The 25,214-nt window shown below is 37.6% G+C and overlaps 1 protein-coding gene across 2 annotated transcripts in view; it reads left to right on the forward strand.

The window, feature by feature from the left end:
* The window catches only part of LOC114133258 (calsyntenin-2), a 285,154-nt gene that overhangs the window by 161,210 nt on the left and 98,730 nt on the right, over positions 1 to 25,214 (forward strand). The window contains exon 3 of one of the 2 annotated variants that reach the window (XM_027999001.1): positions 9,159 to 9,354. In XM_027999001.1, coding sequence (XP_027854802.1) covers positions 9,159 to 9,354 — 196 coding nt within the window. Of the gene's footprint in view, positions 1 to 9,158; positions 9,355 to 21,819; positions 21,963 to 25,214 lie in introns of those variants that run through there. The other variant, XM_027999002.1, reaches the window with a different exon arrangement.

Genomic DNA, 25,214 nt, shown 5'->3' on the forward strand with positions numbered 1-25,214 from the left:
TCTGAATTTGTGTAGAGCTTTCGTAATCTTCCAAGCTACTCAATACATTTCACCATAGAGACATATTCACCTAATCACATTCTAAAACGCCACACATTCATATGTATATTGGTGGGCAACTTTGTGTCAAATTGCACATTGACATGTGGCAGGACCTAGAATCAAATCTGTCACTTTCAGATTGTGAGACAACTATTCTATGTACTGAGCCTCAGTGGCCTTCATACTTCCATATGTGTGAAACTAGGCTGGTTTTATACCAGTTTCCGCCATGAACATTTCACATGACCCGGGACTTTTTCTCAGTCTTGTATAAAGTGTCAGAAAATAGCTTAATTAGAAATGTATGTGTTAGAAATACTTTATTGCTACAGTAACCATGGTAATGTCACATTTCATTAGGCCTGTCGCGATAAACGATAAATCGATTAATCGTACGATAAATTAAAACTATCGACTTCATTTCAATTATGGGCATTATCGTCTCTTCCGGCCTTTTTCTCTTTCTGTTGATGACACCGAATGAAAAAGGCTCAACTCCGGTGCTCTCCACTGACTCCTCCCTTCCTCGTTTCCTTAGTGTAAAGCCCAGCGCACACGACACATCTTAGAGCTGTCGACCGATTGTCGGCCCATTTTCAAAACCTGACAGACCACACATTACCTGACAGAAATCCTAGGTATAACGGTTCGATCGGGTTCGGTCCTGCCGTGTGGTGTCCAACAATGGCCACAAAATAATGGCTACAAGTCCAGTGAACTAATTTTAAAACCAGGCATTAATCAATGCTTTACTACAATCTACCTGCAATGCATGTAACTAGTGTCAGTGTAAAGTCCTGGCTGAATGAAAATCATTAGAACCTGTTTACGTCACGTTAACGAAGAACAGCTGAAAAGTTACCGGGTTTATCAACTGCGGTAGCAATTTCGCTCCAACTCCTCCCCTTGTCACTTCTATGTTCTTTGCATGTTGAATAAACATTAATGTTGTTTCCAGTCGGCTGGACTTCGGGTTGCGCCGTGTCAGCTGTTTGGGATTCCCCGACGTAATTTCCCCTCAGAAAACACTAAGGAGAATCCGCGCTTTCTGATTGGCTACCTGTCACATTCAACAGGCTGCTTTAAGCTCCCAGTCGAGGAAAAACCCTGATTTGGATCGGAGCCGCAACGACGATCTACCATAACACACCACACAATCTTAGAAAGACCAACGATCTAAGATTGTCATAAGGGGAAAAATAGGAGCAAAAAATCTTGTAGTGTGAACTATTGCATCAGGTAGTCGATGTGCCCATCTTCTCTATTTAAATCTAATTATTACTGAAGGGCAACATAATATACAGACTTCATAATCTGCACTCTTTTGGTTGAATGCAGTATTTATTTCCACTTTGGCTTTATGTTGTTTAGTTTTTATCAAGTACATTTTTTGTTAATGGAGACTGAGAATCCATTTTGTTTTTGGTTGTTTTGTTTATTTTGTTTATCAGTTCCAGTGTTAAATATTCTTTTGAAAATAAAGTGCATCTATCTTTGGCAGGAAATCACATGCATTATTACGTCATTTCCATTAAATCGGTGTAAAAAGATCTTCAGACAATATTATCGTTTATCGCAATAATTTTTTGAGACAATTAATCGCTCAGCAAAATTTGCTATCGTGACAGGCCTACATTTCATGCATTGTTGCTCTACATTTGTAGTCATGTTTGATTTTTTCAGGAATCACATCACCAGCAGATCTTTGCCTCTACTCTTAGTGACTTTGAATTAGGGATCAATTAAGAGGGAATATTAAGTCAAGCATGTATGTGTAGGGTTTGTGCATATTTTATATTTTATCTGCTGCACCCTACCCTTTAATCCTCTTTTAATGCCCCACATCTTGCTTTTGTTTAGCTGCACAGAAAGGATTCAGATTTAGCTTTAAACTTTATGTCTAGCTCCAACTGTAATTCCTCTGATACAGATTTGTGCCGTTTAAGCCTCTTGAAACACTGATTGTGATATGTGGCACAGCAAATGAAAGTGAAACCTTGGAACTGATTAGAAAACCAAGTTCTTGTTTTGTTAGGAAACAATCTAATAAAACCTGTCTTTGATGAAAGAGACTATTTAGGGAGGTGATGGTCTTTATTTCATCATGCTGCTCAGCTGTACAGAACATCCTCAGGGGGCTTAAATAGAGGTCATAAACTCTGATGCGGCTGTTTGAGCATATTGAACTCTAACTGGCCTTTCTCTGACGAGCACACATGTTCACTCCCGAGGCCATTTCCATGAACAGCATTGGAAAATAGAAAGTATTGATTTCACACTGTGTTTAATGTGATTGCCTTAATGCTTCTCAGGTTTATTTGGTTTCCCTTCAGGCTTCCACTTTTGTTTGGTTTTCTCATCTTTACATGATGTCTTTCTTCAAACCTGTGAATATAAGATGGATTCAACATAAAATTTTATATCCAGCATAGCTACATACAATATTGATGGTTTGGGATGTGTTGGCTTATAATTGTTTTAAGCCTGAATTTATTGAGAAATTCTGTTAGTTTTCATGTCACCGCCGTCTGACTTCATTAATCTTGACAGAGAAAAAAGTATTGAGTGAATTGTGTTTCAGTGGATGGAACCATCTCGCAGACAGCAGATAAAATTGAGATGTTGGTGTTTATTGTTAGGTATCATCTGCCGCTGCATTGGATGCCAGTTGGTTATTGACAGCTTGACTCTTGCTCAGTAGTTCTTTTGGCCCTGCTCCAAGTCCACATAATTGACACGTCGCCTGGTGAGATTTGTGATTAACTTTATTGATATTTTAGGGTGTGTGTGTGACTGGTGTCACACACTGCTGGCAAATCTAACAGTTCTTTCCAGCTACTAAGAGAAAATAGAATTGTTCTCTTAGGGAGCCAAGATTTACTGTTTATTCACCAAGAAATGTGAAGCTTAGTTTAACTAGTTGAGATAATTCCAACTATTTTTTATTCAGATCCACAAAGAAGTTGTTTTAGAATGAGGGTGACATGATATTCACCACTCCTACACTTTTTGATGAAGCCACAAGCTTACTTTTAATCTCTTAGCTGCATTAATAAATCACTATAAGGTGTGGGTAACAAGGCATGCATAGGTTGTAAAAAAGTAACAATGTGAAAATCACCATTCCTGCTTTTAAAAGTAATTTTAATGTGTTGTCAAAGTTCTGGAGTGACTGGACTTTTCACCATCTGTATGGTGCATAGACTAATGCATTACTGCTCCTCCTCCATGTGTTGCTTAATATATTTCAGGTCATGGAAAAAGTTAAAAGTCATTATGTGGAAATTAAGTGGATGCTGATTTCCCCCTATTAATCTACTAGTGATTAAATATGCAGCCGCGTCTATGTAAAATGTTTTTAAAGCACGGTCCAGATGGAGGCTACTGTTAACCTTAGGGTAGTACACTATTATATTACTAATGTTACTATTACTATAATAATATTAATATTACTGTGTTATTGCCATGAATAAAGAGTCTGGAAAGGGGCAGAGAATAAGCAACAAATAAGAGTCACACAGCAGAGCTCCAAAAATAAAAACACAAATAAATAAAAACAAATGTTGCAACTTACGTTAACATGTACTCTCCTTATTTAAAGTCATTATCAAAAATGTATTATGTATATATTGTCTAGCTGGGGGTGCCAGCGGGGTGGCTTTTGCCCAGCCATCCCTTGTCACAGAACTGGTAGGCTTTTTTTTTTTAATGTATTTTAAGCCACTGACTGCAGGCTGGATACACCAGCAGATAGTGAGACCAATTAAAAGCTAATATCAGCTAGTTATAGTTGTGTTTCTCTTTAAAGAGCAGAATGGTAATAAGATGTAATGCTTTGAGCAATAAGCAATTAAAAGCTACTAGAATACAAAATTTAGCAGATGTCTATGCTGTATTTTTTGCTTAAGCGCATGCATACAAAGAAAATGAATATATAAAAATTGTAATCTTAATTGACCACTAACTTTTCATTTATAATTTTGGCAGCAACAGATATAATTGTTGCTAACAATCCACATCTGACTTCTGACCACAACTAACTACCACGATTGAAGTCCAGTCATCTGTTCTGTCTTGGTGGACTTCATGTCGCCTCATGCAGTGTTTTTCTATGGTAAGACATGACAAATATAAAAAGGATAGGCTGTAACTATGTTTCCTATTATAAGTACATTACCTGCTGGCCCTATAAAAACTCTGCCCTTTCTGCACCTAGCGTTTGAGCCCCAAACTTATTAGTCTGTTGCCACAGCATTTAGTTTTTTGCTGCAGTATGTCTTCATACAGCATTAGATTGAATGTCACCACACCACAGTGTGACAGGAGTGTTATAGAATAATTTGTCAACCTAATAATACATGGCTTAACATGGATTCATGCTGCAGGATTATTATCACAAGTCAAAGTAAATGCAAATATCAAAGCTTTTCTTTCTGCCCACCTATGTTTTTAATACTGTGCCAACTGTTTCCCCTTTGAAGTTATGCTTCAACATACTCTTTATGTAAAAGAGTAGAAGAAAAGCAGTGTAGCGACCGGTCTCCAGTCTCCATCTTGATGAAAAGGGGAAAAAAAACATGAAACGTTTCTGTGAAAAGATCTTGGCAACCCACAAGTACATCTCCCAAACCATTTTTTAATCGCACTGTCAGTAAAAATATTCGCAAAATTCTCTTTAGTCCAGATTGGGAGAATACGGGCACATGAACATTTAGACAAAGCCTCAAGTTTCTTTAGATTCTATTTTTTATCTTTCCTCCCTTCCACCAGTTTGAAATACTCAACCCATTACCTGCATAATAACAGCAGGAGCTACAGTATTTTCAGGGTTTATGCTTTCGCCAACCTATAGATTCCTTGACATAAGAGCATTGATGGTGGTTAAATCCTTCTTTCTGACACCAGTTTGTCACACAGTTGGGGCAGTACACACACAGGGCAAAGGCGGGTGGTCACTTTGTTAAAGGACAGTGGGATGTCATTAACTCGGTGAGAGGAGATGTCAATGTAATTAACAGAGAAGAGGCAACCGAGAGGTCGGGTAAATCATCTGCAGGATTCCTTTGCAACAACCATAAACACACCTCTACCCTTATGACTCCCCCGCTTCTAAATCCTTCCCCAAAAAGTGCGTCTTTAATTAAATCCCATCACTCTACATGGTCACACACTCGGACTTTACACAAAAACTACTCGAGGATTCATTTGCTCGACTCCTAACACACAAGCTTGATTAGTATTAATCCTTATCTTCAAAATGGACAGCTTCTCAATTGTGTTTTTTCCTCGCCTGGCTAATTTCATGAAGAGCATAATTACAGCATTTTCAATTTCAGCCCTCCGCAGAGTTATGAGGCAGACTTTCTATCTCTGAGCCGCAGCTGAGAGGGTTGTGTGGGGGTTTGTGGGGGAGTGAATCCAGGCATCCTGGAGTGCTTGTGGATGGGTAATTGTGTTTTCAGGAGCAAAATGAGAGGGAGAATTAGCAGGTTATGGGGTTGACTAACACAAGAGATAATTTGATGCCAAACCCGAATTGGAAAAGCAGCAGAAATCACGACAACTGCGTAAGCCTCATAGTCGAGCATTACTCTTGTGGAAACAGGGTTGATTTACTTACAATGCGGAGGGAACATGTGTGTGAACACATTTCAGTTCATACAGATGGGTGTTTGGGGTAGAATCTGCTCACTGACAGTATGATAGCCAGTAATCTGATTTAGTTTTTGTCTGTCTGCCATGTGGGCTCCAACAGTAGGAGGATGAAAGGCACATTGGCTCTGATTAGAGCTTCCAAACTGGCTACGTTTCAGTTAATCTGAGTGCGTGTTCACACCTGTGCTTTGGTCACTCTCCAGTGCTGAGATCGGAGCTGGCCCTAGACAGTGGCCCGGTTCCCGTCTTTCTTGGATCTTCTTTTCATCTGTCTCTATATCTTCCTCCTCTTTCAGGCTCTATCACTCGTGCTCGACTGATATCTCTACTCTACCTCTTGCTCACTTAACATCTGCTGCAAATATCTCCACGCTTATGTGTGAAAACCCTGTTTTTTCCCCACCATGCATATGTGCATGTGCATACCCATTCAGACACAGAAAGCTCATCAACATGGTTGTGTCAGCTTTGATAATAATGTGGAGCCCAAGGCAACGTGAATGGCCCACAATATTCTGCCACACTCCTCCAGCTTAGCAAACATCGGCCACCACTGCCAGCAAAACAGCTCTGCCTTCACTGAATTCACTGATAATGAGTTCTGTGTCCTCAAAGATAGTCTTCTGTGGACAAGTGCCAGATTCCCTAGAGGTTTTTAGTGCTGCATGACTTCTATTTCCAAACAGGACAGCAGCTCAGGTACTATCAAGCTTCCCTCTGCCTTATAGACAGCCATTCATTTGGACCTGATTAAATGAATAAAAGACACTCATCCAGGGTGAGACTTTGCAACCACAGCAACAGAATGTGGAGAGAGGAATGTGACAAATAAAACTTTTGCAAAAAGTTTTACTTGTTTTATTCAATTAAGTTAGATTAAAATCTTTACTATAAAGGCATGTCAACAAGGCATAGATGTCCTGTTTAGGTCTAAGAATTTTACATATTAAGACAATAAAATCAATCTGTTGTCTGCCAGGATGTGAAATTGCTCAGACCTAAATTCAAGAATATGTACAAGTGCACATATGTATGTAGCTTATAAATAAAACCAGGACAAAAATGGAAAGACCTTTTGGGAAGAACTTGTTGTTTCTTTGTAGTGAAAAAAGGAACTTAACACGGTTACTGCTAATAAATACATTTGTTTAACTGTTTGAACTCGTTGATACTCTCACCATTGCTATAAAATAAAGTATTTTGGCACAAAGATTTTGGTTCTCTGGAGCACATATATGTGTGTTACCATAAGGCCAATACAGAAAGACCATGCAATGTTTACTCTACTACTGGCCATTACTTCTCAAATATTATATCTCAGATATTAAAGATTCAAGTTCATTACAAGGCAATCAAAAAAAGGATTGAACAAGTATGGCATGTTTGAAAAAATCCTCATACCTCTAAAACACTGTGGTAGCACATCTTCAAGCCTACTAAAACATTCATGCCTAATATGTACTTATCTTTAGTGAAATTAATCAATGCTTAAATAAAACATTTTAGACTATGTTTCTATCAGCCTTAAGAGAGGGAACGGAAACCTTCTGTGCATCAAAGCATTGAAGGGTCAAACATGAAGCCATCTGTATGATAGATAAAGCTTATGATCACATAAGCTTTATCTATTGGTATTTCTGCTAAAGGCTCTTATTTTGGCTATTTAATTGTAGAGTGTACTTAGTTGGTTCTTCAAACTGCTTTTAGTTTGCATTTATTATTTTATTTATCACATTGGACCACCGAGCCTCAACAGTAGGGGTGCGTCATCAGCATATCCTAGGCATATTCATCCTGATGGGAAGCTTCTACACTGGCCTGGGTATATTGGATTTATTTCTCGCTCCAGTGGTGATGGATTTTGTGTTCACCTGTTTTGTGCGGCAACGCGCTATTAAAAGAAGCAGCACAGAGAGACCGCTGCATCTTCTGTCACTCGCCATCGCACACTGTTTGCTCATTGCCATTTTATGAATATGCTCACAGCGCTGAGCCATGTTTTTCCATAGCGCCGGGGCCCATTTAGTTCTGATACAACATTGTTCAAGTAGCATAGCCAGGATAGAAGTGCATAAGGGAGGGGGTAGGATGTGCCAGTTCTCTACCTTTCTGTTCCAGTTTTACTACCTCCTGCTTAGAGCTCCTCTGCAGGCAAATTATCGTTCCAGGGGCCTTGTCCTGAAAGCAGGGGAGAGGAAGAGGGAGGTTGGGGTTGAGGTGGTGGGGATTATGACAGGAACAGGATGAAAGGATTGGAAATAAAGTTCCTCTTATCAGAACTTGCCAGGAGCAAAGCACGCACAAAGCTTCTTGGGAATCCAATTTAGTCCTCGCTGTTAGTTCAAGTAAAATCAGTGCAATTAGCTGTCACAGGTCAGAGTGTGAGCTTGGCGTGTTAAGTGATTTCCTGAAATGCTGTGAGCAGAATCACAAGGGCGATGTCAATTTTCTTAGCAAACAAAAAAATAATAATTAAACTCCTGCCGGAGCCTAGCAAAATATGCCACTTCTTTATATTATGTCTCTGCTAATAAATGTCAGATGCACTTTTGTTTTTCTCCTTTGTTTTTCTATTTTCAGTTCCTCAAATTGAATTTAAAGAGATTTCCATCCTCTAAATCTCCTTTGAGCCCACTCTGTTGTGCTCATTGTTTGTTTATCAGCTAAACCAACAGCAGCAGAATATCACAAATTACAGGTCAGTAACTTTGTTAAACCAATGATGAGCTCAACTATAGCGATATAGATACATAGATAGGTACATAGATAGATACTCTCATCAGGAGTGTATGAGTGTAAGTTTTATTTTCACTGTACCACAGCTCCGCCGCATTTGGTAGCACTCTTGAATTGCTGCAAGAGGTTCCTGTGTTCCAGCCCCGATTCGAACACAGGAGTTTGCATGTTCTCCCAACATATGGGTGGGTTGTCTCCAGGTACACCGACTTCCTCCCACATCTTTTTGTTTGTTTGTTTGTTTGTTTTTTCCAAAAAAACCAACCTACCAGGTTGGTTAACAGATGCCTAACAGGTTGGTTTTTAGGTATGAGTTTGTGTGTGCATGATTGTTTTTTTATTTGCATCTCTGTGTTGCCTTATGATTGATAAACAACCCTGCAAGGATAAATGGGTTCAGCAAATAAACGGAGGCACCAAAGTGGCACCAAGTGTCCAGAATGTTATTCATCACTCTGGACAGCAACTAACTGTCATATCAATAAATTAATCTGAACAGTAGGTCAATCAGTAATTGGTTGTCAAGAGTCCTCATCACCACAGATCCAATAGCCCATGGCTTTAAAAGCTTGGGTTTGAGCTAAGAAGTGGCTGTATGGTTTTCTTAAACTTCCTCAACCCCTCTCAAGCTGACAGACTGTGATAAACTCTCAACTCATCCGTTTATCTGTTCTCTCTCGGTCTTTCACTTTTGTTCTCTTTCTCTGTCTCTCTCTGCTCTCTAGGGGAGATCTGTGCGTTCAACATCCATGGGCTGGAGGCTCCGTTTGAGGCAGTGGTGCTGAACGGAACGTCTGGCGAGGGTCAGCTGAGGGCACGCGGCCTGGTGGACTGCGAGTTGCAAAAGGAGTACACCTTTATCATCCAAGCTCATGACTGCGGTTCAGGCCCTGGGGGTATGGAGGGCAAGAAGTCTCACAAGTGAGTAAATCTGACAACAGGCTTGGTGAACATGAGACCACACAAGAACAGACACAATTCACAGAAATTTTGTCAGAGCACACAATAATCTCTCTCCACAAATGGTTTTAAATATGTAATCTCCAGCAATCAACTTACACTTTTGAAAGGATGAGCTGTATGAAGCCAGATGTTTAATTATGTATGGGACACAATGAGGGAAATTGTGGGTGTTTGAGGTTGTGCCTCTGTTCACCTTAAAAGATAAAATGGTAAAAATAAGTGTTACAAAGATGCCAGCATAATCAGTCTCTGTCAATAATTCAATCAAGCTATATGAATGGTTCAAGAAACAAAAGAGATCACAACCAACATTCAAGTCTAGCATGCAAAAATCAACAAAAAATAAGTATAGGTGGGGGTATTTTTATTTTGACAGCTATGAATCAATGAATTTAAAGTTCTGCAGAAAACACACCAAAAGTCATTCTTGTTTGTCTTGATAGAAACCTGACACTAAATGATAGAAAATTGCTTGTAATTTGCCACAAAGAGCACCGTCTGTCACGGATATGGGGGAGCTTTTGTGTGTGCTGAGTCTGTGGAGAATGCTGAGGAGGTAAAATTGCCTGCAGAGTTACTTGTACGACACACACAGCAGCATGAAAATCCATCAAGAACAATAAACATGACCAGCAAGATTATGCAGACTGCAAGTAGTTTGAAAGTCTGTATGAACAGAAAAAAACTCCCCTTGAAGGATTTGTCAAAAAACATTCATGGTATTCTTTAAGTTCCTATTTCAGCTACTCTTCTCACTACCTCCAAGGACACCAGTGGACTAGTTTAAAGAGATTTACTGATAAAAGCAGTTTGTTACGCTCATTAGTCTCCATTGAAGTGACTTCTGTCTGAAATAGTTTTAATGTGTCGGAACAACTCCCTGTTCAGAACATGGAGTTCAGTCTTGTTTAGTTGCTCTTACCCTCACTTCTGCAAAGAAGTAAAGATATGAATCATTTTGGCTAGTATATACACCATTGTACTTTTTTCCAATACAAATATATTCTGACAATCCCTTTCATTCTCATCCTCCCTCCTAACAGGCTTTTTGTTTGCCACTCATCTTCCTACCCTCTCTTTATGGCATAAAGTTGGCCTTTTGTCACCTAAAGAACATTTCCAGGATTTTAGGACTTGAAGTAATTACTGCAACAGTGCCTTCTAGAAAAAGTCAGACAGTTACAGCTGATCCTGAATGGTGCTAAACATATTCTCACTAAAGCTAAGAACAAATAGCACATCAGCCTAGTTCTAAAGTCCTTACACTGGCTCCCTGTAGCTGAGATAATGGACTTTAAAATACTTTTTAGATAGATAGATAGATAGATAGATAGATAGATAGATAGATAGATAGATAGATAGATAGATAGATAGATAGATAGATAGATAGATAGATAGATAGATAGATAGATAGATAGATAGATAGATAGATAGATAGATAGATAGATAGATAGATAGATAGATAGATAGATAGATAGATAGATAGATAGCATTTATTGTCATTGAACAGAATTCAACGAAATTTCCATTGCAGCTCCCGTGCAAAAGGTCAAATTTGTTTGTTTACAAATCATTAAAAGGTTTAGCACCAACATACATGGAAGACCTTTTGTCATAGGCGCAATGACATGACAAAAGGTCATGTCATGGGGTGAAGGGCGTGACCCAGGCCTTAGTCCTGTTGTCACAGGTTCAAATCCTGGCCCGTTGACCTTTGCCACATGTCTTCCCCCTCTCTCACCACCCGTTTTCCTTTCTGAGAACGGTCAAATAAAGGACACTAAAAACTTTTAAAAAGAACACTCAGGACTTCTGGTACCAGTTGGAGGTGGAATATGAGGAATTTCCTATATTGTTCCACCTCAATTTTTGTTAATTATGTTTTATATCAATTTTGAGAATCTGACTTTTTTGACTGAACACCACTTAGGTCTGCTATAAGACGAACCTGGATCTGTTGGTACAGACAGGTAGACGTTGGAGGTTAAGTGGATTTGGGAACACTTAAATGGCTTGTCCTTCAGCTGGAAAATCTCAAAGGATGACACTCGCCTTTCACTGCACTACCAGCCCGCTTGCTCGAATTTATAAAGAAGCTAATAGGGAGAAAGAAGAATCTCTGCCTAAGGCTGTGCTCAAATTACGCATGACACGTCAACAGGCATGAAAGAAGGCAGTCCAGAAATTTGGCAGCTAAAGAGGACAGGGTAGAGGATCAGGAGTGACACGAGATGAGTTTAAAATTCTCTCTTTATCCTGCTTGTTCTACTGCACTGCTTACCAATAGCTGACAACCCACTTATTCCCTTTCCGAAAGCTCAGTGGATTCTCTCTGTTCAATTCTGTCCTTCTGTCTGCCAGGCATTCTGCATCTTCTCCCACCTTCAGCATTGATGTGTGTTGTCAGGCTGTTTCTGTATTCACAAATGGATGCTCTCTCTACCATGGCTGTACAAATCTTTCTGTCAGAGCTGCCTTTTTTCTACAAACAAATGAGATGTTTTTATTTTCAAAATGCCATGTCAAACTTTGGACATATGCATCTTCCTTAAGAGACAATAAAGTGTTGCATTGCTGCTCTTTTGGTGGCCGAATCGGTAACCACCACAACGGGCGGCTTTATAAACACTTACGGTTGGGACTCTCTGCATTCAAATTTGCCTTTTGGAGTCAAACTGTTTTACATTTTTCTTTGATATGTTTTATACACCTGCCAGAGAAAGATTTATTCACCTGTCAGCAAAATGTAAAGCTCAAATGAATTCACCTTAAACTCCTTGAGGCTGCTTCTGCTAAGGTCAGCTTTAAATGAAACATAAATTAATTCTCCATAATGTTGGACTGACCTCTGTCAAATGAAGTGGAATGTTTCCTACCTGTAAAAGGGGTAATAAATGTCAATTTTGAGTGTATTAACTCCTTAGCACACAGACGACAGCTATGTAGAAGCTGTTTTCTTATATGGGTAGATGTTGTTGGTACACTTAGCTTGCATATAATCCAATTCTTTGGACTTTACAGTCTTCAAAGTTGTTAAAACATTAAGCCCCATTATCTAAACCTGAAGCCTTAATTTGTGAACAAACATTGAATCAATCAGTACAGTATTTTGGTCAAACCACAGAACACTTTCTCCTAGGTAGGTGCATTTTTCAAGACTTATTTACATATTTTTCAACTTATGCAAAATATGTAAACAAAAGCACAGTTGTGCACTATGATTCAACTCCATTGCAATGACTTTAAAGGATAACACTTATATCTAATGATATGATGTAACATAAAATGAACATTCAGCATATCAGCAATAGACAGGAGCTAGGGTTCGAATGCGTGTACAAGTTGCAATACAAAAAGAGGCTGGAAGGAGTTAGGGAACACATGAATAGCTGAAATCTGCAGGTACTTCAAACCCCCTCTGAAAAATTTTATAAGTGCCTATTTAATAGTTCAGATGCCAAATATAGTTCAGATGCCAAATATAACTTAATATGCATTAATGACCACAGTGGAATGCATATTAGCACTAACTCAAGCTCTTCCTTATCATCGCTGTTAGTGGTACAGTCCATCAAGTAGCGCCTACAGAAATTTCAGCTTCCCAAGGTGCATATTCTATCAAATATTTAAGATTATGCTCTATGAAAAAATATCTGAAAATAGGTCAGTATACTGTGAACAGTTTGGAATTACATTCTACAGAAAAATCTGTAAATAAGTGAATCCATGACTAAGAACACTTCCATTCCTGAAAATTTTCTCCCTTTGGTTATGCATATTCTTGGTGTATAGTTTTGTAGATTTTTATGATAAATATAATGTAATGAAAAATGAGTCATTTTTTGCATAACGTGATCAGAACTATGCCTCTTGTTCAATGCCAAGGTGAAGCTATCAGATAATGGGACTAGTTACAAAGAACCAAGTACCAAGTATAGTATGAACATATGAAGTCAGTAGATTTACAAAAGTGGACACTCATAGTGAACCACTATATAGAGCTGAGAATGTGTTTCATGGTAATAAAACCTAACTGTATAATGGCCACTGATGATATGCTTGAGTGGAGCTACTCAGTGTTTCTGTACACATACAATAATAATAATTGCACAGCAGAGAGCAGAATTATTAGGACAAAATTTGAATAATTGAATCGTTACACCTTTATTCATTTCAGGGTTTTGCATGAGGCTGAACTACAAAAGCAGCTGTAGAAAGCCAAGGTTTATTCATTTTTGAGAAAATCAATTGGATCAATTAGAACCAACATATTGTACTAGTGAATGTATCAGCCTGTGGAAGATTAAAACTATTATGTTGCATAAGAGATCAACTTGATACCATTATCAGACTGCTTCATAGTGTGTGTCAGATTAGCAAACTACAACCTAAAAACTGAACTGAAGTCATGACATTAATTGCAGATGAACTCTGTGTCTTGTTTAAAGACACGACTATTCACCCATTCATCTTTGTTTTGATGTAGGTATGGTGGGAAAAAAACAAATATTAGATATTTTTGACCCACCAGTTAATGTCTCTCTTCCTTTTTCTGTACTATCAGCAAGAGTGATATTATGTTTTTCTTTTTAGGTCATGTCATTATGCACATAATTTTGAACATACAATGGTAGTTGTGGATGATTGATATATAAATTTGGAATCAAGGGTTGAAATTAATTTTAGATTTTTTTCTCAGAGGATGGTGTTAATGGAAAATTGCAGTCTTGTTAAATAAAGGCAGAAAGGTCTTATTAAAAAACACCTGCCAACTGCCAATAATGTGCAGTAAAATCCAAGGTTACCTGTCAAAGATTTATATAAAGCATATGCTGGGAAATGATTAGCAACCTTTCCTGGGTGTACTTCAGCCCTCGCCCAATGTTTTCTGTCAATAGGCACTAACCACCTCACACCCCTGGCTAGATGGAGCTGATATAGAAAAAGAATGGATAAATGTTGGAAAACATCTGAAGTGATAATAATTCAGATCAAGCATTACATAAAATAAGTCAGAAACACAAATTGACAAATTATAATGGCATGTGTAAAATCAATAAAAAGAATCTTTGTGGGGCGTGCTGTGGTGGCGCACGGCCCACGTTTGGAGGCCTTAGTCCTCGACGTCGTGGGTTCAAATCCTGGTCCCGGCGACCTTTGCCGCATGTCTTTCCCGTCTGCCTACTGTTGCAAAAGAAATACAAGCCACTAGAGCCGCAAAAACTCTTCGGAGAAAAAAAAAAGAATCTTTGTAAGAACTGAAAAAATTCCAACATTTGTTGCTTTATGCATAAATAGCTTTTCTAAAGAGCTTGACAGAAAAATTCCCAAGACCAATCAGTTGACTATAGCATCATTTAAAGGAGATGTTTTTTTTTTTTAATGAAAAAGAATCATCAGCCATGATCCTTTTGGATTAATGCTTCCTACATACAACCAAGTTATCTTTCTAATAAATACCTAAATATTCATGTTATAATGCAAGGGACATCTAATTCAGTTACTCTGCAAAGCAAGGCACATATAAAAAGTCCTCCCAGGATCCACATATAAACCGTGACATGTGTATGTAACACCACCCTGATTAGGTTTAGTGTCTGGCAGCAGTCCAATGGGTTAATACTTACCCAGGGTTCCAGGAGAGCATGACAGTGGACTTGCTATAAGATGTAATTCCCAAAAATGGGCTTCTCCAAACAGCAGCACGTGCAGACACTTCATGCTTGACAACAAGGGAGTTATTAAAGACATCATTAGCAAATCTTAGAGACCTGTATGTTCGAACCCCACTGCAGTTTGGAGAGGCTAATTACATTTCCATGAAACGAGCTGAAGGAGAGTCATGTTTACCCACAGACGCACAAACACACTGCCGAGTCAATCCGCACCAATAAATATGCATTACCATATAAATAAGACAAACACTATAGCAAGCAAGACATAGGCTGATTTCAGGAATTCATAACAACCATGCATGCAAATGCAAAACATAAAGACCTAAACATACTTGAAGTAAGAGAAATTTATAAAAAAAAAAAAAAGGAAATGGGCCAAAAAGCTATGCCTCATTAGCATAAGCTGTCATGATAAATTTCTGAAGTAAGAAGACCAGGGGGCTCCACACAGACAGTGATCTTGCCAAGGTGTCGACTCTTTATTCTACCAAGAATCTTAGCTTCACGCTTGTCACACTTCATGCTAATTTGAGTGAAACCTCATTCTGTCAAAACCTGTAAGCTGATGTGACTGTTGCTGCAGACAAGCCATAAAATTGGAAAAAAAATAGTTTAGGACTCTGTTGTTTATCTCCACCTAACAGAATGCATTTGAGAGAGCAAAGTTAACATGTTCAAACTATAACATGCCAAGAACAGGAACATATGTCTCTGTCTGCTTCAGTTACCAAACAACAGGAAGCAATAGCTGCTTCCATTCCAATTTCAGATCACAACCAGATGTCTCCAGGTTTTTGCAATTTGTGTTTCTTTATTCTTGCAGCTTGTCCAATGTTGTTGAATAAACTGCCATTGTATCAACCCCGACCACAGCAAATGAATATACAACAAAAGTACAAAATACATAAACATACATGTGTTTCAGTCTTGTAGGAAGATAAATTATGTTGGTTAAATAATGCTACAACACCACCTTCTTATGTGCAACAGCACAGCCTGCATCATTTATTTTATTTTGTACATTAAAGCCACTGATGCAGCATTAACACCACTACTGCTACTCAAATAGCAGAACAATGAAGCAATATTCCTTGATCTCTGGTGATGAAATTTCCATTCACATTAGAATGCAGTATACTTAAAACTAAAAGTAACCTGCTTTCAATTTCATAATGTTCTTTCTGAATAACTTGCCTAACATTTACCTGAACCCTTGGAGGGACTCAGACATTTGAAATGTAATCCCATATTGTCAGTTGAGTCTTAATTTAAAAAAAAAAAAAAAAGTAAGGCATCCCCTTCAGACATAGTTAAAAATTGTAAATTCCACACCTGTGATTTCAGTATGCAGCATTCAAACTGAGATCACATCAGAAACAAATCAAATGCAACATGATTTGTGGGTGATGGTGGCTCAATGTTACAGACTCAATTATTTCTCAAACATGCATGAATGAATTAAAGCAACACTTTGGTTATGTTTTTGATGAATGGATAAAATTGTGACATTATATAATACTAAAGTGGATTTTGCATGATACCGTGCATTTAAAACTGTTCTGACATATGAGTAAGAAAAATATTGAAATTGTTTTACCTTAGTTTCAAGGTAAGTGGAATTTTCCTTCACGTCAGTGGGATCCCCATCCCGTGTCGTGTTTTTGATCCCTCTGCTGTAGCTGAGGTAGTTTATTTCCATTCCAGTTCTGCAAGAGAAGCATTGATTAAACCCCCAGGCTAATTTTTGACAATGATTAATTGAGTCCCTTGACTTTCTGTTATCTGTGGAGGTGTGTGTTAGAGGTTTTCAGAGAGGACTTAGTTTGAGTAGTTGTGTGTGTTGATAGATAATGAGTACAGATAAATATGAAATAAGCTGGGAACAATACCAGCCTGGCATTAACATGCATCACCTAGATTTAATATCTCTGCATATGATTTGATTGGGTTGATACAGCACCTGGCTCTTGAATAGATCTTCCCTGTTTCAAAGGTCCTTTATTAAACATCCCTGATGAGATATTTAAATCTTTACAAAATATACTGGATAATTTTTTAAGTGTTTGCAAAGTGATATGTAAACAGCAAATCCTTTAGGTCACATATGTCAAACTGGAGACCAGAAGGACAAATCCGATTCACCATAACTTTTTATACAGCCCTTTAAACTCCGGAGGGACACATAAATAGAACCTTCAAGATGAGAGTTGTGTGCTTAAATATAATTTTATCAATCAAATCAAAGCAGCTGTTATCTGTAATGTCTCAAATCACATCAATTTGACAAGATGTTCAATATTATTTAATTTTAAGAAGTATTCAACAATTGCAGAGACAGCTATTTATTAAAAGTTTAACAGTCTGGTAATGGGTATTTTATCAATACATTCTGCCACAACCAGTCTTTTGAGGACATTTGAGGTAATCTTGATATGGCCCAGAAGGAAAATAAGTTTGATATGCTTGTTTGAGGTATATTTTTTTTACCTCACAAACATCAGTCATTTGAGTTTTGAGCATTAGGAAACATGTTAAATTTAGTTGCTGTCCTATGCTAAATGAGTGTTAGATACTGCATGTACTGAATCTCATGTCTTCTGAAAGTCTTTATGTCAACAGTGTGAGGGGAATGAGGCTACCAGTGATTAACCTGTTTGGTGTTTTTACACTATCATTGCCTTTGGCCAAGTGGTTATGACCCATTTCTTGTGGATTATGGGAGATAAATGGAATGGTATTGTTTTCTTAGAGCTAAGAAAATAACTCTTACAAAATATATATTTCCACAGTAATCAACGAGCTGAGCTTATTAAAAGAACAAAAGAAAATTATTGTTTATTATTTCTCTGCTATATTTGAATATTTGGAGCATGTGGGTTAAAACAGTTTGATTAATTCGGTACAATGAAGCAATCAAATCTCTTGTTAGAACCTCTCAAAGTTCTCTGATTAGTGATTGACTTTTAAAAAGCTGCTTTTCTTTGATGGAAATCAAAGTTGCTTTGACTGAAACACGAGGAAGACGGTACAGGTTTAGTTAAAACTGCTGATCATAGTTATGCTAACTACTGTCTCTGTCTGATTTGGACATGTCTCAAGCGAGACTACTTGGAAATGTGTCAGTTATAAACAGACATGGTGGACCATTGTATTTTGAGGCGTCTTACAAACACATTTTATAACAGGGAGGTGCCTGTAATAAGCACAGAGCAGATGCCTCATATACAGAGGCTATTAATACAGATGCAGCCATCTGTGTTATGATTTCTGACATTGGGATATTGGCTGCATGCCTTCCCCCTATACTCTGCCTGCCCATTTATTGTCTGATTACTGTAAATAAAGGCGACTAGTGTCACAAAAAAATTTAACATCTCTAATAAATTATTCCTTTTATATTCATATTAGCAGGTTAAATTAGACTTGAAGAAGCAAAAGATAAATCAGTGTATTATAACTCTACACTGTTTACTAGTACAGTGAACCCCATTTTTCTGCAGTTCAGTGTTTGCAGATTTTTTTTTTTTTTTTTTGTGGAGCGTAACTAAAATATTTGCAGATATTTTTGTATATCTACAACGTTGGAAAGAAAATGCAGATTGGGAAGCTGAAATATCTAAGTGCAATGTTGGCTGGCATTTGCAAAGCAGCCAATCCAGGAGTGGTATTCATTTTCCTTGGCAATGATTGGCCGAACCCCCAAGAAAAGACATAATTAAGACCATAGATTAGCGATGTCCAAAGTGATTCCTAAACAGTCGGTATCCTATATGTTTAGTTCTCTCCCTGGTTCAACACAACTGAATCAAATTGATGACTTGCTAGCAGGCCTCTGCAGAAGAACATTGTCATGCTGAGGAGGAAGTTACTACTAGGGTGTTGAACCACAAAGAGAACTAAATCATGTAGGATACCAGCTCTTAAGGACTGACTTTGGATGCCTCTAATCTATTGTCTTTTAGCTTCCACATTGTAAGCTAAATGTTATCTTCAGTCACAGATTGACCACCAGATAGGTCTGCAAAGAGAGAATGATCTAAAAGCAGAAAAAAGAGAAGATTGAAACAAAGCCTGAGGATCTGAATGAGTGTAAGGTTGTAGACCGCAAGGAAGCAGAAATGCTGGGAATCACAATTTACATCAATGTTTTGCCTATGTAGTTGTCAATAACTTTGAGAAATAATTCATTTTTAATTAAATTATAAAATGAGTTTCTTTAGTTGAATCGAGACTTATGATTTCAGAATCTGAAATCATAAGAAAAGCTTGTTAGTCTCTCATGAAGGAGTGAATTCAATGCAGAAACTCCTCACAAAAACAAGCCATGACCACAGACACAACTGTCTCTAAGTCTGAGAAGGTATTAACAAACAGCTCCACCTCACAGTCAAAACATCAAATAATAGTGAACTACACCAGCTGAAAAATTAATAAAAGTGGCAATTTTGGTCCTCATTCAAACTAAGCCTTCCGAACTATCAGGTTTCAAAACATCCAAAGTCCAAAAGATCATAATGTTTTTACCCCGTTCTTTTTTATGGCCATGTTTTTAGTCAAAATAGTGAGTGGGCCTGTGTTCCTTTTCTGCTCCCATTGGTGATCAAGCTCTGCAATGGTGGCAACACATTACCTTAGATAAATTCTATTCAGGAGACTGTCCTGGCACTTGTACTTTTTTGGGGATGTCTTAATTTTACTTCACTGCATGGGAACCTCTCTCCTTGCTGTTCAATATGATAAATTGTTGATTTGGATCAAATTTTACTAGCATAGTCTGTTCGTCCATGAAGCCGTTTTGATGTAAAGCAATGTAGACAGCATGAGTTTCCTTAGAGGTAACCATGGTTGACAAAAGAAGGATGATTTTAGGCTCCACTCCCTTTTAGAGCAACCACTCTGCTCTTCTAATTCAATCAGACTGACAGGGTGATATGAGCTGCCGTACCCACACTAACACTTTCTCCTGACCTCACTGAAATGGTTGTTTTGTGGCAGAGCAAAACTTTTCCGATTAAGTTAATTTTATTAACTTTTTATACAGTTATTTCAATATGTTTTCATAGCAACTACAAATTGCCACCGTCAAAAAAAATTACACTTGCGTTTGTAACAAATGCGATTATTTTTCAGTTTCAGAATTTTTACCCATGTCTATAGGTCACAGAAAGGTTAATGCAGACTTAAACCACTGAATTCATGTTAACACTGAAGTATGTGATTATATATTGCAGATTGAAGTCTCTGGCTGGGACTGCTACCATTTTTCTTGCAAGTTACTCATAAACTGAGTTTGAAACCAAGTCAGGTACTGCATTTACAAAGAAAAAAAATGTAATGTGCCTTTCATCCACAGTCTGCAAGATCATTTTCCATGATAACTGTCTTTAAATTGATGTAGCACACAGCTTGATGCCAAACGGGGGTTTAATGTTCCAGTTCTTGACTGATAATGCATCCCAGGTAATATAAATATGCTTTATTGTCATTATCTTTCAACTAGTGAAACACCAGGGGGCCTACATTGCATGTCTTCTAAATCAATGTGTTGAGGGAGCATTTTAGAGGCAGATCACGCTAAATAACATAGGCTAAACACAGTACATGATACATGCAGAGTATAGGTAATTTCCAACTAATATTTTTAAAAAAGTTTTACTGAGACTGTCCTGTTAATAAATGATACTAAATAAAAAGAAGGCTCTCGATGTTGCTTTATCATTAACTATGTGATGTAGCTTGACACTATTTGACTAATCATTTCCCTGACTATACTTTTTATCCATTTTGTTGTCGTAATCATTCTCTCACCCTTGGGGTCACATATGCCCTCGCTGTTTTCTGTGTCTCTCTGACTTTTTGTGAACTCCTACCAGCAGACTGACACCTGTCATGGGGAGCGACAGCGGCCTTGGGCCCACCTTGGCAACCTTTCAGGACTATGAAGCCACAGACACACACACACAAACTCCTACACTCACACTACACAAACATCTGTGTGTACTCGTACCCCAGAGTATGAGGTGTCTATTCCAGCCAGATGTGCACCATCAGCAGAGAACACTCTCTCACATGGACGCAGACATGTTCACAATTACTGCATTTAGTTATATTCTATTCATTTGTGTGCATGAATACATAATGATGCTCACAAATGTGAGTCCCAGAGGAGCAGAGCATATGCTTGCTCACTCACTATTTAGGGAGAGAGGCAAAGCTAGGGGGAAAATGTTTATGTGAGAACTGCATTAATATGACAAAACAAGGCTGGCTGAGGGATTTACTGTGCACACTGGTACTGCTATCATCTGTCAGAGCATCTTATTACCATCTTCTGCTGCTGTTAGCATCACCATTAACATCCCACCTTTCCTAAAGCTCAGCAATTCATCACTGTCACCCATATATTCATTTGTGTATTATGTACCAGAACTTGAAGAGGTTGTGGTAAAATAATTTATTTCTACTTGAAGTTCAATTATAAACAAGTACATTTTTGTTTTATCAAGCCCTGAAACAGGTTAGTCTTGACTGCTGTTCTGGTCCATAATGTTTTGTAATCACTGACTTATTGTCATTTTTTATGTTTATGTTTTGCACCTAAAAATGCCACCATGTTATTTTGGCTGTTTTATAATTTTGAAATATTTTCATGTATAATTTAACAAATTAGATTTTATTTGCAATTCGGCATGTTAATCTGCCTGCATGTACTGTATAGAGCTTTCCTGGGGTTTGGGATGGGAGCAGTAGTGGCAAAGCGGAACCTATGTGTGGGGGTCGTTGCTTCCGGGTTGGTTTTGGGGCGGAGTTCCGGTTTACCTCAAACGCAATCTGGATGCTAAAGGCAGCGCTTTGGTCGTCATTGCTGACTTCCATTTTATTATCCTTCAGGTCAGTACACGGTGAAAACATACCAAAACTACTCTGTAAGTTGTTTACTTCTTATTTGACCAGTATGTAGCACTGTGCTACGGTTTCTGTGCACTGTTTTGTCAATAGCTGCCAGTATCAGGCTAGGGTAAATTTGGCAGGATGCCAACCCGCACTGGGAAAGTCCCACGGGGGAAGGCGATTAAAAGGCCGTGATATCGCACTAACTCGGGATTTTAGGAGTTTTATTTAGCGTTTGTTTGAGTAATATTTAGTGCAAGTTGCTTGTTGACTTATAAAGTAGCTCAGAGCATGAGAGAAAAGTGAGTCCAGCCGAAGTTAAAGGTAGAGAAACTATTCTTTGTTCATGAAGTGTGGGAATTCAGGTTACAATGGAAACAAAGTTAAATTCTGTGTTTTTCTTTGTAAGTCTTGTAATTCTAATTTTGATTGGTGTTCAGTTAAAGTCAGTGTACATTTTTATGCTTATGCCAGTTAATATACAGCTAAAGGCGAGGAGCTTTGAAACAGTTGATTGATCCTGTTTGATACACTATAACTTGGTTGTCTTCATCTAAGTGAAGGATAGAAATGTGGAAAGGGTAATGTGTGAAGTCAATTATTACCTGTGAGGAAAATAAACAAGTTTTATAAGACAGTGGTTATCTAAAATGTTCATACTTTACACTGTAAAAGGTTTGTTAACAAAGAAAAACGCAATCTGGATGCTAAAGGCAGCGCTTCGGTCGTCATTGTGGACTTCTATTTTATTATCCTTTAGATTGTGCTCATCACTGTTATAGCAGTCCTGACACTCGGTATCTGTAATATTTATATAAGGACCTTTTAATGCAAAGTTGATTATGATAAAGATCTTTATTTGATGTAAATTGTGTTTGTATCAGTGCTATATTAAGATAAAGTTTAACATTTTTGATTGAAAATCCACATAGATGCAAGCTCATACAATTTTATAGGCATCATAGGTGCTGACAGCACACTTTTGGAATAATTAAACTAAATGTCATAAAACGTTTTACCTAACAGTAAAGAAATATTCATAGTATTTATTTGAGAAAATTGAGTTGACAAAACTTTGGAAACTTTGGAAGGAGCTTGCAAAGTTCCTCACAAGTGGAGGAACTTTGCAAGCTCCTCCACTTGTGAGGTGAAATGTATTTTTTAGTTTTTTAAAGTTTTTTAGGCTCTAATAAAGTTTTTTAGGTTCTAGTGGCTGTCATTTAACATTGGTTGAACGGGAAATTGGGAGGAGAGAGAAGGGAATGACATGGAGCAGATTCCCCAAGACTGGGAATTAAATCCAGTTTGACAAACAAAACCTATAAGTAACATCCTAAACAAAACATACGTTGCAGTCTTATTGTAAAACTGTTTAAAAAATTACTGGATTAGGCATTTCTTAGCCCCTTTTTCTTCTCTTTTAGACAAGCAGACAGCACATAAGCTCAACAACACAAACGTTCATATTTATTACAAAGTATTCATCTAAGAATTGATTTCTTCCTGTAATGGATATGATTTCTGATTAAGTTCTCTAGTTTTAGTACTTTCATGGATTGTTCTTTTTTCCTTTTTTACATGGTTTTTATGTTAAATTGCACTTTTTTGTTAAGTTTGTTATACTATATTTAATCTGTTATTTTAAATAAAGACTAACATCAAGATCACACAGTTCCTTTTATTTTTGATAAAACCTGTGTTTTTCTTATAACAAACAAACCAGATATAACAAGTTTTTGCTTCTTTATGGTCCAGAGTATTAAATTATGATTACAATTATTATCTAATATTATGTACAGATTTAATTCTAATCTTAATTTAACACCCTGGGACCTGAAGAAGTACAAACTTGTTAAATCAGCTTTTTTATATTTGGTATAAAAAGAAAAACCGGATTTATCAAAGATGTAAATGGACTGAACTTATGTAGTGCCTTGCTAGTCATGTTGACCACGCAAAGCGCTTCACACTACAGTCACATTCACCCCGACACACATTTACACCGACATGCAGGTCGGTGGGCAACTTGCCGCAAAGTGCCCTGCACAGGGGCACCTCAACATGTGGCTGAGGAAGCTGAAATCGACCCACAACCTTCTGGTCACAAGACCACTCTACCCACAGAGCCACAGTCACCCTAAAAAAGCCACTGCATGATCCTTTTGCTAATCTTTTTTAAAATACAGGTTTAAACACAGTAAAGGTGAGTAGAAAAGGTAAACTAAAGGACAAGCCATAAAAGCACAAGTACAGTGAGGAAAATAAACAGAAATCATTATTATTAAAAGAAGTTTTATTTCTTAAATCAATACGTTGCTATAAAAATTGATGTCTGTCTTCTAGCCACAAGAGCAAAGAAACAACTGAAGCATTAATGTAGATCAACATAACTGTTAATGACAGTGATGAGTTTCAGCTGAGATAGCATTGATGCCCTGATCAAAGGTGTGTCTGCATGTGTAATAAGTAAAAATTAACTAACTGAACATATTAGACTGAATCCAGCTTTAAATATGTGACTAAATTCTTTTTGTTTCCAGCAACACTGCCTTTTCCTGACATATTTATTTCTTTATAGTACTGGTTTGCCATTGTTGGATGGATTTATATTAAATTATGTGTGTATTGAGGCTTAAAAACTGTTCTTTGTTTGTGTATGCTGGACAAAGATGATAAGACAGAATGAAAATGTCTCCATCCTCCCGGTGTTCTAGTCTGCTACAACACCGGGGATTGTTTTATACAGATCTTTTTAGTCAAATGATTTTGTAGTGCTCAGCTGCTAATCCTCAAAGGTACATGTTAATCTGTATCCCTTCGTCTTAAAGCAACACACTACTTTTGCTTTCGAGTAGTTAATTGTCAGTCATCTCTGCCTGTAATTTATTTAAACAAGGGACTATTTTTGCAAGTTCATTTTTTAAAAGAAATAAATTTGTTTATGTCTGATTTAATTAAGGAAATCACAAATGAATATTTAATACAAATTAACCTGCTATTACACCTTTAATACAAATAAAAATGTATCCTCTTTGTTGGTTTAGATATTGCTTTATAGAATGAGTAAAAGCTATGGCTAAGCTTTTCAAGGCATGACTGAGCAGGGATGAGGTTAAATGAAATGCAACTAACTCATGACCTTTTATCAGTTGCATATTGTTGGTCTGCTTATTTAGTCTCTTGTCTTTTTTATCTGCTGTTGCAGGGGGAAGAAAACAAACAGCGAACCTTTATTAAACACTATTTTCTTGA

This window comes from Xiphophorus couchianus, chromosome 18 (assembly GCF_001444195.1).
Source record: "Xiphophorus couchianus chromosome 18, X_couchianus-1.0, whole genome shotgun sequence".
NCBI lineage: Eukaryota > Metazoa > Chordata > Actinopteri > Cyprinodontiformes > Poeciliidae > Xiphophorus > Xiphophorus couchianus.